Source organism: Teleopsis dalmanni, chromosome 2 (assembly GCF_002237135.1).
Source record: "Teleopsis dalmanni isolate 2A chromosome 2, ASM223713v2, whole genome shotgun sequence".
NCBI classification, from domain to species: Eukaryota; Metazoa; Arthropoda; class Insecta; order Diptera; family Diopsidae; genus Teleopsis; species Teleopsis dalmanni.
This window is the reverse complement of record NC_051847.1, coordinates 168,184,709-168,199,338: the sequence shown is the minus strand read 5'-3', so window position 1 is coordinate 168,199,338 and position 14,630 is coordinate 168,184,709. Positions and strand designations below refer to the sequence as shown.

Below are 14,630 nucleotides of genomic sequence, written 5' to 3'. Positions count from 1 at the left end.
ATTACAAGATTTATATTACACAATAAATTCCACAAAATTAGGGCATATTTTACATACATAAAACTTAAACTGATGGATGTTAATATTGACACTGAAGGTTCGAGAAAATGACAATTGAAATTATATTAAAATACTTGCTTGCTTTATTACTGATAGTCATATTTACAAAAAAAACCACTTAACCTGATGAGAATTATATACTACTAATTGTGTTATTAATAAAATAAATCATTTAACCTGATGAGAATAATATATTCTGATCATGAAATTCTTGTTGTATGATATGCATAGGTAAAGCTAATATTGCTACTATATTAATAACCTTTACATAAAAAATTATACATATTATATATTTTTAATTATTTTTTTTTTAATTTTATGTAATTTTATTTCATGTGTGAAATTTTTATTCTGTGTTTTCGTTTTAATCTTTCTCAAATAAAAATAATTTAGTAATATATTAAATATATTGATAGTATGTATATTTAAATAATAGTAATATATTATTAATAATAATTTATAATATATTAATATACTAATAATTATTAATTAATAATACTAATAATACAATATTTCAATATTATATATAATAATTTATAAAGATTTATAATGCAGTCAAATAATATATATCAGCTGAAGGTATGCGATATGAGCACTCAATGTTCACAAATATCCATATATATACTCAAGTTCATATATACGGTATGAACTTAAAACATATGCCAAACAAATCCATCAGAAAATCGATGGAAATTCAGAAAATCTATCATTAATTTTTGAAACGTACTAAAACAAAAATATAAAATAGCTTAATAAAAAAAAAAGTCGTTATAGAGGGTTCGAAATATAAAATAAAAATTAACCTAATATAGTAATTATAATAGTACAAATATTAGTAGTATAAATTTTAGACTAGTATAAAATATTAACTAATATTTTAATCTTTAACATTATAAAATATAATATAAATATATATTTAAATATATTAGTCAAATATTCTTTTCGGGTCATCTTTCATTACTGTATTCTTTAGAGGTAGTAACTTATCAAAAATTTAACCGATCACTTAATAATATTCTCATGCGACTGTTTTGTAAACTTGGCCTCCAGTCCAGTGTGAACCTTGGCCTCCTTTAAAGAGTGTTCCGTAAAGGGTGTTTTTTCGAATGCGAGGCTGCTGACTTTGCGAGCAACACTCAACTTGGAGAACCAGATTTCCTTCAAATCTGGGGATAAAATTGATGTTTGGTGGCTAGAGAGTGTCCCCTCTGTTTTATTATTTTAATTTTTTAATGTAAAGTATTGCTTTAAATAGACAGATTTTTATCCAACAGTAGAGAATTGCAACAACAAAAATCTTTTCGCATTATTTTTAATTAATTGAATTTTTGGCTGATTATAAAGATCAATGTGAAATCATAAAATTAATAAAATTGTATCACTTAACAGATTCTCTAACATGTTTTAATTTTTAATAATTTTTTATATAATAAAATACACAAATTTTATAACTGTTATCAAATACTTTATCTCTTTACGGGGTTGTCTTAAAACTTTACGTAGCAATCCTCACTTATCCAAATCTTTTTTAATTATTTATGATATTAGAAGTTTATTTTTGAATGTATATTTAATATATAATATATACTTTAAATTGATTCTGTCGTATATATTTCCTATAAATACTAGTAATATTTTGCATATAGTTAAGTGAAATGTACCAATAAACCTTCACGGTAATAAAATTTCATTACAAAACACCTTTAAGCCTTTTTATTGTAACAAAATATTAAAATAAAATTTATTTAATTTTCCGTAAGAAAATTATTTTCAAGGTTTTCCATCAAGAAAAAAAACACTAACTACTCTAATTTTTTTAAAAAAATGCACGACAATTCCATTATTCATTCCTTTTGTCACATAAAATATAAATTATGATCGAACTCTTTTTCATTATTCGGTTATGACCTTCATAAAAATTTAACACTTTTCCCAACGAACCCATAATTCATATTTCCGAAATACTTCATTTCACTTTGCTCTCCAACTATTCAAAATTAGAGCGCAACAGAAATAACCAACAAATATCCTCGTCAAGGAATGGCTTTGCACAAAAAAAGACTAAAAATCAATAAAAAAATAAATTACCATAATAAATAGTAAATAGTTTTTTTCTTAACTAAACCGAAATGAGTTTTTTTTTCTTCTGTCTAATATTCGAGGTCAAAAAATAATTAACCTACTGTGAATTCAGTCCGCACATTAGGAAGGATACTTAGGATTCGTGAGCCTTCAGACATTGTCTTTGAAATATTGCAGACACATTTTTCAGAAGTTACGTGAGGTAAGCCAACCTATACCTTGAGCATGTCACAGTGATATTAACTCGTACTGCTTAAAATAGTGCACTGATAATTATTAGAAATTATTAAAGAAGAGAAGGATAAGTTAGGATTAATAAAACATAATAATATATAATAATTAATTTTTGATTTGATTCTATGTCACTTTGATATAAATTCATAAATAACATATTAGTGTCTAATATTATTACTTATTATTAATTATTATTATAAATATTTTTATAATTATTGCTATAATTTTTATTATTAATTAATGTTGTAATGATTGTTGTAATTAGTTTTATAATTATTGTTATATTTTTTTTTATAATTATTCTTGTAACTAATTCATAATTATTATTATAGTTTCATTATTTTTGTTATCATTATATATGTATGTATATATTATTATTATTATATATAAATGTATTATTATTTGTCATAATTATTATTATTTTTGCTTCCACACTCCTTTTTGGGTACTCAGAGTTGTTACTAAATATTTCTAGTTCAATCTTTTGCTATAATTAGAGGCATCATCAGCAAGGAAACAAATACTAGTCCCATAAAAACGTTTTCAAACAGATATCCATAATCATGCTCTAAGAGTAGCAGAACACAAATAAAAATGTACAATGAGTTGTGAAATATTCAAACTAATATAGCCCAGCTATATAGCATAAATATCGAAAGTCCTTTTGGACAGCGCAAAAATCAAAGCGGCAAAACTCACGGTAAAAATAAAAGACCTCTAACCTATAAGCACACAACCGAAAAATTAGTTATTACTTTCATCAACAGATGCTGGAACTGCAGTATCATGGAAAAAGGAACGAAAAAAATGTATTTTCCTTGTAAATACCCAATCCTATTATTAAGACATCCAAATTGAAATACTTATATTAAGACATCTTTATAACGAGCTTAGGTATTCAGCGGACAATTCAAACGTAGATCTCCAAAAACTAACTACCTTCACTAAGGTGCATGTAAGTTTTAAAACTTTCATGATCTGTTGTATAATAACCAAACGATACGATACAAAATTAACCAAACCAGACAACAGCTTATGACTTTAAATATTCCATTTTATTTATGAAATCAAAAAACTATATATGGGGTGAATATGTACTATCACGTGTGAATAAAAAGCTTTTTGTAGACCCTATATGTTAGTTTTTTTAATTCCATATGCAACTTTGTTATGTCAGCCTTGATAGTGTTGTTGTAATGCCGGATGTCTAACATGACACGATGGCAGGCCTGATATGCTAGCTAATTGTAGGGATCTTTCCACAGCCGACATCAAACAAATAAAAAATCATGTCACTATTTTTGCTAACATCTAACATCAATATAGATTTTATTTCAGTATAGTACTGTCGATCGATTTGAGTCTACCCTCCCTATAACATCCAATGAACCGTAATAGCTCAAATATACGCTTAGTACGAAATGCTTGATGAACACAATTCGATTATAAATAAATATATTATTAACTATATAATACATAATACATATAATATACTCTATATATAAAATATATACACTATATATTATAAACTGGTGACATACTCAAGTACTAAACCCTAAAATACAAGGTTCTTAACTATATTCTAATTCTTTAACATTAAATTGAAGATTAAACATATATATCAAAACTAATCAAGTTTTTTTATTACAAAATTAAAAATATTTTTGTAGGAATTATACATCACAATTTTATGTTAATTAATTTGCGGTTAGTTTGTATAGATTACATGAGAACACCAAACAAATTAATTTGTATTCCATTAATTGTTTGGAATTAAAGCAAATGAGAATGATTAAGCCATAAAGCATTTTTATTGCTGGTTCCCGACTACAAAATTTATACGCGGCTTCTAAAATTAATGATCTTTTCATGTTGAACGATTGCTTAGAGAATATGTTTAGCATATCAATAAGACAATTATATGAAATCATTATTCAAATATCGCAATTACTTTTCATAAATCAATCAATAATAATTATTCTTCGAATTACATTATTACATTTGGTAATTGAATTACTTTGTTTAGGTATTGAAATAGCTTTATTGCACAAATTAAAAAGTTGGGGTTAGAAGTTCCAATATTTCCCGCATTTGATTAAATAAAACAAACGTACATAACATATATTATATTTATTTAAATTATTTATAAAAATAATAATAGAATTTATATACGCGATTGTAAGTTTAATTAAAGTGGGTTGAGCTTCATTCTATGGACTATGGCATAGTCAAGTGGTAGTACTGCAATGTGTTATCATGTAAGATTTTGGATCGACCTGTTACTCACGGTTTCACATCGGCTTCAATTATAATTTTAAGTGCTCTACGAAAGTACAAATCAATCGCTATTAAACATATTTACTAAAAACTTCCCAACATTTCCAGATTATTGAGTCGCAGTATCATACCAGTATCATACCATCAACACCAGTATCATACATTTCTTTCAAAATTTCTTTGAATTTTTTTTGAAAATTATTTTGATTTCAACTGTAAATTATATTGATGGAAAACCATCGACAAGATATCGTATTCGAATACATGGACTCATGAGCCAACTTAAAGCAAGATATATTGCTTAATGAGAACCGATTTTTAACGGATTTTGATCCTATACAGCGCAGATCCATGAAATCATTTTATTACAGAATGGAGCACTAGGAATGTGTGAGAAAAAGTCATCATGAATCCATAGGTTTTTACGAGTTGACAACAACTATTAGTTATCGACTGTCGACAATCGGCTACCGATTGAACTACAGTTATTAGAACTTATAGAAACTTATTGCTTATTGAGAACCTATTTTTAACAGATTTTAATCCTATACAGTGCAGACTCATTAAATCATTATATTACAAAATGGAGCACTAGGAATGTGTGAGAAAAAAGTCATCGTGAATCCTTAGGATTCACTATTAGTTATCGACTGCCGACTACCGGCTACCGATTGAACTACAACGATAGGAACTTTATTCCGACATCCACATCGTTCAGCGCATTTAAATCTTAGGGATTTATTTGATTTAGTCAAAGCGTAACTATGGAAGACGATGTTCCAACAAGAAACCAATTGGAGGCAGAAGAGAAAACATTGGAGAAGTACAGTAATTGCGGGGTGTAGTAATTGCGCTTAACGAAATCGAAGAAAAAGCGTACACAGTAAAAACGTCTGGAGAGGAGTTCTGTAATCAAGTGCATCAAGTGTTTGAAAAATGTATTATTTTATAGCATTTAGCCAGTTTTGCTATAAAGCAGTAGTAAAGTTTAGAAATGTTGCATAGTTGTAAGCTTTCTAGAGAATATATATGGTTATACGTTCTCTAAATCCATATATTTTCTTTCTTTCAAAATTACAGTATTTCGGTTTATTTACCATAAAACTCTATGGTATTTAATGGATATTAGCTGATGAAAGAAAATTTTATAATTATTGCCTTAAAAATTTCTTAAGTTTTTCATTTGGAAAAATTTTTCTATTGAAAAAATTTCTAAAAATCTGCAAATTATAACATTTCGCCTTTTATGCTCGACTTTATTTAAATTTAGAATGTTTCCCCGTTGCCAACGACCGTTTGCCATGAAAAGCAAATAAATTAAACAGAGGGCGTGGGCGTGAGCTAGAGCGTGGGTTCATAGTGCAGAAAATGTCTTGAAAAATTTCTTACTTTCATGCTTTCTAAGATTGTTTACACTTTTATTAAAGACGTGTAGCAAATGCTACACTGTGAAGAACTTGGCCACGCTAATCCTGGCAGGTGAAATGAACTTAAGTGCTTGGAGGAGAATAGAAGTTTGCTCGCGGTGTCAGGCAATGCTGGTGGAAATAAAATTGGCGATTGGCGTAAAACCTGCAGAATAAGTTTCGCTCGCTGCTGCTCAGGTATGCAGCAAATATTCTTCAAATGCTATTTGCTGCCATGTTCTTCCGGTTTTATTTGTTTGCTGACTTTATGTCTTTACCCAACCTTGTTTGGTGACTACAACACACCGGAGTTGTCCATATTAATTCCACAACTCATACCATACCAGTCCGTACGGTCGATGTGCGATGTGCGAGTAAATTTATAAAAAGGTAACAAAATGCATTCTTAGTTTAATCCTCAATTCCGTATGTTAAACTCGTAAAAATATTTTAAAACTTTCGTTAAGTTCCGTTTCGAATGCTATCCTGAGGATTGAGGAAGAAATTTAAAAATTTTCACTATTTCAAAATAGTTTTGTTCAAATTTACTTTTTATTTCTTTATTTAATTTTCGAGTGAAAATCTTCCAAGTTTTATGTTACGATGAACAATCTGAGTTTTAGAACCTGACTTTATTAACAAAAAAAAAATCTTTTTTTACAACCTAATTATTCTTTCATACAGATATGAATTCCTATTAACACTACACTGAGCAGGAAGATAATTATAGTAGTCAGTTTTCTTTACTTCGAGAACTACCAAGTTTCTTTACTTGATCACAAGTAAACTTAATGGGATCTACAACCCATAAGTTCTCGTTGAACCACTTTGTTGGTATCAAAAATTGTAGCAGCCTCGTTAGTTTCCTCTTTCTGACATATGAGATATATTTCGGTTAACAATAAACTAGTATTCATTGTTTTCTTTTTCTATACTGTGTGTTAGACAAGAACAGAAAAGTTGTTGAATCGTTTATTCTTTCTACTCAACATGAGAACTTCTGCAGAGTATTGGATAAAGTACCTATATTTGAGGTTTATTGACATATAAGACAGTATTCCCTTTAAATCGATATAATGTTCATATTATAATTAACAATATTCAATAATTATATATATATATATCTATTAATAAATATATTATCTTTTTAATAATAATTTTTATTATTCATCTTTACAGTAATCATGTCGACAATTGGCCAGATGAGCTTTGTATATGAATATGTTATTTCGGTATCTACATACCATATTTATTTTTTAGACAGGGTTTCACCTATAAGTTAGAAAGTGGCACAAAGCCAAGATTTAAGTAAATAAAATTTATTAGTATTGACATTATACTATTAAAATACTATTAAAGCCACATTACTGATAAATGCTTACTTAGTTACTTACTACTGTCTTTCTCTCTTAGTGGAGCTTAGAGCCTTAGTGAGCCTTATTAATACTAATAAATTTATTGGTATCCATGAATTTATTCTGATATGAATTTAATATTAAAGATGATTCATTAAGAGATTAATAGATAATAGATTAATGTCTGTAACATAAACCCTGGGGTCTTAGCGATGCAAGTAGAAAAAGTGATTAACAGACTCGTTCTTCTATTAAAATCTAAATGTGCAGTACTGTTAGTTCTTTATGATTCTATATTTATTTGACAGAATATGATTAGAAAGAATAATTCTAAAGAATTTGTTGTTATTCATATAAATTTAATAGTTAAATATTTTTCGAATACTTTCGAATAAATAATGAATTTAATTTAATATGTAAAGTCATTCCTGCCATATTGTATATAAATCTGAGTCACTTTAACTTCGCTAAATATGAATCTATTTGATTTTAATCAATTAAAGAAGAACTTATGTATTGAATACTTAGTATCTTTTATTGAGAATGGAAGATCGAAACGAATTTTATTCATTTCAGAGAAAATATTGTCTTAAATCAACTGATAAATGTCAGTTTCCTTTTAGTTCGAAAAGCTTCTATCGGTTTTTTAGGTGCCGTTACTGAAAATATGTAAAAACTTTTATTGCGCCTACAATTTATGTTTCGCTGTTGATGATATCGCATTTCATTAAAATTTCATCCATCCGTACTTCCATCCATCGACAGCGCACAAGACCAGCCTCTCCATCCACATTTAATATTTGATAAACATTCATAATAAAAAAAAAAAGTTGCATTAATTCAATATGGAATGAGAGGAGTGCAGAGTGATGAGAGTGGTGTGTGGTGTACGGTATTTGGAGTATATGAGTGATGGCAACGTTATTGAAATAAATTATTGTAAATAAATACAAGTCGAATTTATGGAATTTATGAAGTCAGTTATTATGTTTACATTGAGGACTGTGTCATTACTTTTGTTTATGCAGGAAAATGATGTCTGTCAAGGCGTGTTGAGCAGTGTCGTTAAAATAAATGGATTATTACGCCAATGACAGTCGATGCTCCACGCTACTCCAAGCTATTCCACGGCACTAACATCAATAACAGAACAAGAATAATAAACAAACAAAATAAAAACATAAACAGAAAACCCAACAACAAAAAACAAAAAAAAAACCAACAAAAAACAAAAAAAAAACCAACAAAAAACAAAAAAAAACAAACAAATACATAAAAAACAGTAGAGGATTAAGTCAATGTTTAGACTAAAGGTTCCCGCTTGGCGCTTGGCATGGGTATTAGCACACAATGGACTGCGGTAAAGTTTGAGAAGCGCTATTACATACTCGTATGCCAATAGTTTAGGAAGAGGTTCTAAAAAGCCATAACTTCCTCGAAGGAAATAAACATTTTTCATTTTCTAAGTAGTTCTCATTATTAGTTTTCTTTGGTTCAACTTACAAGTTTTTGCTCTTCGTGCTTTCATGAAAATTTATTATTATTTCTTTGAATGAAAAGTCTTGACATCGGCAGTTTTCATTTTTATGTGTTTACTTTGGCAGGGAGAGAAGCATAGACTTTTCGTCGATAGTCTATGCTTTACTTCATCTTGTAAACATTCAAATTAATTTATTACGTATATACGAGCAGTACGTACATATATGCAAACATAAAAAAACCATGTAGAAGAAGGCAAAATATTGTTTACAAGACCATTTAGATGCGGTCTTGTGAGTTGAAGCGGTTGCCATACGACTTGCGATAGTACAAAAACCATGACAACTAAAAAAAGTAAAATTCGCAGAAAAAAAAATTTTCAAGAAAATTTGTATCAAAAGATTTTACTCAAGAAGTATTTGTGAAAAAATTAATAAATCATCAAAATACATACTACCAATTCACTATTAGTTCCATTTAGCATTAACATTACAAAAATATGATGAATATATATTATAAAGACATAGATTCAAAACATATCAGAAATTTGAAATATCTGTTTATTAGTGAAATCATTGGATCCTCAAAGCCTATGATTATTGAAATTATAATTAAGAACGTTTCTATTAATATAAACGAAATATGAGTATATAAGACTTCCCTGTAGGAAGTAATCGCCTGGATCCCTCTTTTTAGTGTAGAGTACGTCGTTTATTAATCTATATTGACAAATTGTCGGCTGAATATACTTGCAGTCACAGAAATGGTTATGGGCTCATGATGGTAAAACAATTCCAGTCGTGCAGCTTTAGTCTATTCAGATCAACCAATGACTGGTAGTCTGGATGTCAAAATAAGATTAAATTAATTTTGATAAATTATAGTTTTATATATTGAAATTTCTTCTGAAAATTTACGTCTATATATAAAATCTTGATAAAGCAAAAGTTGACCTAAAATATTTCGCTAAATACACAAAAACTGAAAAAAGGAAAAGAAAAGTGATATTGCTCCTGATGCAGAGCTGAATATAAGGCAACCAGGGAAATTGTCTGTTCATTATTCTTTTCAAAACTACAGTTTTTATTGTGGAAAAAGGCGCGAAAATATAAATTACTAATCAATTTTTTACAAAAATTGATACTTGGACCTCCTGCTATACTTTCAGGATATATCCACGGCTGCATATCACGGCTAGCACTTTATTAAGAAAAGGATCTACAAAACCGCTTAAAAATCTCTAAGATAGAATTGACAAAGATGTGATAAGTCGGGAAATGATGAGATGGATGGGATGAATCTACTGTAAAACTGTAAAAGTCATGTGCACATCAAGTGAATAAAAGTGTAAATTATTTCAACCAGGCTAGTGACAGGAAAATTGCGGAACTATAGTAGGTAAACACTGTCCATTAGCTGCGCACATGAAGTATAAATAGATGATATCAATAGTCAATATCAAAAGTCAGTATTGATAGTCAATATGAAAAGTCAATATCAAGAGTAAATATTGGTAATCAATATCAATAGTCAATATTGCTCAATAATACTAAAATAAATAGTAAAGTACTATTGATAGATAATGTAAGCTGACAATGTAAAGATCTGTCAATAAAGGAGACTTTAGGACATTTATTATAATTATGTCCTATATTATTACGATAAGTAAGATAAATACTTACTTACTTACTTATGTGGCCATAACAACCCGTTACCGAGTTTCGGCCTGACGCAGCATGTCTCCCCAGGCGCCTCTGCTGCGTGCGCGCCTTCTCCAGTCTCGTATATCAAGTCCAGTTAGTGCTTCCTCAACTTGATCACTCCACCGGAGACACGGTCTACCTCTACGTCTTCTTCCGCCAACTACTGCTTCAAACACCTTTTTCGCCGGAGCGTCTTCATCCATTCTCACGACATGACCAAGCCAGCGAAGCCGCTGGATGTTAATGCGCTGAATTATATCAATGTCGTGATAAAGCTCGTACAGCTCGTGGTTCATTCTAATGCGGTAGTCGTCACCAACTCGTAGAGGACCAAAGATCTTACGAAGAACTTTTCTCTCGAACACTCCCAGTGCTGCTTCATCATTCTGTGATAACGTCCATGCTTCTGCGCCATACAGAAGCACAGGGAGGATGAGCGACCTATAGAGCGTAAGTTTCGTTTGTCGAGAGAGAGCTCTACATCCCAATTGCCTACTGAGCCCATAGTAGCACCTATTAGCAATGGTGATTCTTCGTCTGATCTCCAGACTGACATCATTTGTATTCGTTACGGCGGTGCCAAGGTAGATGAAATCCTTGACAGATTCGAAAGTATAGTCGCCAGCCACTAGCCCGGTGTCCGAGCGACGCACATTTCTACCAGTAGCCGACATATACTTCGTTTTTCCCTCATTCACCGCTAAACCCATTCTTGCAGATTCCTTTTCGATAGCAGCAAAAGCAGCTGTAACATCACGCTTGCTACGCCCAATGATGTCAATGTCGTCGGCGTAAGCAAGGAGCTGGACACATTTGTAGAATATTGTTCCATTGCGATGAACACCTGCCCTGCGCATGATCACTTCCATGACGAAATTGAAGAGGTCACATGATAAGGGATCACCTTGTCTGAAGCCTCGCACGGTATGAAAAGGTTTAGAGAGACTCAATCCTACCTTGACGGAGCTACGGGTATTACTCAGCGTCATTCTGCAAAGTCGAATTAATTTTGCAGGGATACCGAGCTCAGACATTGCGGCGTAAACGCGATCCCTAATGGGGCTATCGAAAGCTGCTTTATAATCGACAAAAAGGTGATGAGTATCGATGTTATGTTCGTGGGCTTTTTCCAGGATTTGTCGCAGTGTGAATATCTGATCAATGGTGGAGCGACCAGGTCGAAAGCCGCACTGATAAGGTCCAATCAGTGAGTTGGCATGTGGCTTCAACCTTTCACACAGTACAGTTGAAAGAACCTTGTACGCGACAGGTATCAGGCTAATCCCGCGATAGTTGGCGCAAATCGTCGGGTCACCTTTTTTCAAGACAGGACAAAGGCTACTGAGATTCCAATCGCAGGGCATACTTTCATCTAACCATATTCTGCAGATAAGCTGATGCATGCACCCTATCAGCATATCGCCGCCGGCCTTGAACAATTCAGCAGGCAGGCCATCTGCGCCTGCCGCTTTGTTGTTCTTAAGTCGCTGTATAGCAACACGCACTTCGTTATGGCTAGGTGGTGGAATTTCAACATCATCATTTTCGATTGGGGATACAGAGGGCATTTCTTCAATGGCAGAGTTGATGTTATCATCGCCAGATAGCAGTTTGGAGAAATGCTCCTTCCATACTTTCAGTACATTCTGCGTATCTGTAACCAGATTACCATTTTCGTCCTTACAGGTTGATGCACCAGGCTTAAAGCCTTGAGTCAGACGGTTGACTTTTTGATAAAATTTACGGGCATCATTCCTATTTCTACACACCTCGATTTCCTCTCGCTCGTGCCTTTCTTGATCTCGTTTCTTCCGTCTGAATAGGCACCTCTCTACCTTCCTCATCTCCCGATATTGTTCATGCACGGTTCGCGTTGCTGCTGACTGCAGGGTCCTTTTATAGGCCGCGTTCTTCGCAGCAGTAGCTTGGCGACACTCTTCGTCGTACCATTGGTTTCGCCGTGGGGGACGTTGGAAACCAAGGACATCTTCCGCTGTTGTGCGTAGGGAGTGAGAGATATGTCCCCACTGTCTACCGGCATTATCGGAACGGGAGGGTTGGTTGTTTAATCGGCTAGAGAGCTGAGCGGCGAAGGCTTCGGCTGTCTCTCGTGATCGCAGCTTATTAACGTCTAGTTTTTTCTGAACATTGGAGCGTACGTTGTTGGCGGTACTAAGCCGCATGCGTACCTTGGCTGCGACAAGGTAGTGATCTGAGTCGATATTTGGACCACGGAATGAACGTACGTCCAGCACACTAGAAGCGTGCCTTGCGTCAATCACGAAGTGATCAATCTGGTTTCGTGTTGCTTGATCGGGAGATAGCCACGTTGCCTTGTGAATATCACGGTGTGGGAATCTGGTGCTACATATGTACTACCATATTTCGCGCCGCAGCGAAATCAATTAGCCTTAGACCGTTGTTGGAGGTTGATTCATGGAGGCTAAATTTTCCGACAGTTGGACCAAAGACTTCTTCTCTTCCAACCTTTGCATTAAAATCCCCGAGAACAATTTTAACGTCGTGGGCGGGACTGCGGTCATAAATTTCCTCGAGTCTCGCGTAGAATGTATCTTTGGTCAAGTCGTCCTTTTCTTCTGTCGGCGCGTGAGCGCAAATTAACGTGATGTTAAAAAATTTTGCCTTGATACGGAGTGTGGCAAGCCTTTCGTTCACCGGTGTGAATCGCTGGACTAATTTTGATAGTCTCTTGCTTACCACAAAACCGCATCCAAATTCACGTCGATTTGCATGGCAGCTGTAGTATACATCACAGTTTGCTCTTTTAGAGCAGCCTTGTCCTATCCATCGCATTTCCTGGATGGCGGTGACGTCAGCCTTACATTTATTGAGGGCTTCCGCCAGTTGGATAGAGGCACCTTCCCTATAGAGGGTCCGGACATTCCAGGTGCATATCCGTAAATCATAGTCCTTTAATCGTTTGCATTGGTCGTCAACGTTATTCGGTTTCCAGTTCCGAGGCATTCTTGCGTCCTTCATTGGTGGTTGATTTTACGTGACGGGTACCAAACCCTGTGCACAACCCAAATTTAAAGTCCTGGGGATAGGACTCGCCGTACGCACTATTAGTTCATTACCCAGCGGGTGCCAGGTAACTATCCAGGGGTGCCACGAGGAGGCTGTGCGACAACTTGGATTGAGGACAACAAGGATTGCGCTGGCATTTTCCATGTTAAATGCAATCAGACACGTTGCCTTGTGTACTCGCTCCCAGAGGGCACGCGGGCCCCCCCCAAGTAAGATAAATACTTCTGATATATATTATTTATTTTGTGATATGATATGTATTTGTGAAGTAGAAGAACTTCGAGGTTTTAAGCAGTCTTTAGACTCGCAAAAAGTAGTCATTCTACTTTGATGTTTACTCTAATACATTTTTACACAAAGTATCTGCCCAGTCTGCATTCGTTAAAGATCAATAATTTTGAAAATAGTCATTAATTCTATTTCGCAAAAGCAGTTACAACCTATCTACTAGATATCTGCTAACAGGTTTTTTCTCGAATACCTATTGCTAGGGAGCAATACGAGTAAGTGCAGCTTAAGGCCTAGTCGTAAAAGCAGCAACATCCTATATGATGCTTACTAAATATTTACACAAAGATTTTGTTCCAACTAGTATTAGTAAGGAGTAATAGTTGAAAAGTTAATGACCAGCCATATTATCTTAACATAAACTAACAAATGGGTCAGGTATATACAGTTCATTTGAGCTATCATAAAGGTTAGGTTTCATCTTCTTGAGGTCATGGTATAAGGAAAATTTCTTAATGCATAGCATTTATTTCTCGTTTTTGAGTTCATTAGACATTCGCAAAGACTATTCGGATGGATCGCACAGTTTTAAAGAATTTTTAATTCAAATAATATTGATACAATACTTTCTATTTTAATTGGACCGAAGAGTATAAGGGAATGCGAGTACATATATTAAAATTGTACTTTTAACTATTTTGTATTTTTATTAATTATTTTTCTTTGGTATTGCTAATAGCTATGAATTTTACTTCCAG

The 14,630-nt window shown here is 32.9% G+C and overlaps 1 protein-coding gene across 1 annotated transcript; it reads right to left on the bottom strand.

Annotated features, from left to right (window-relative positions):
• Positions 1-232: 232 nt before the first annotated feature.
• On the bottom strand, positions 233-13,581 carry LOC119676121. Its single transcript, XM_038087350.1, has 3 exons — positions 12,976-13,581; positions 11,853-12,929; positions 233-322 (listed from the first exon to the last, which is right to left on the bottom strand). Exons 1-3 carry the CDS (start codon positions 13,579-13,581, stop codon positions 233-235), a joined length of 1,773 nt encoding a protein of 590 aa, XP_037943278.1.
• Between the last annotated feature and the right edge of the window lie 1,049 nt (positions 13,582-14,630).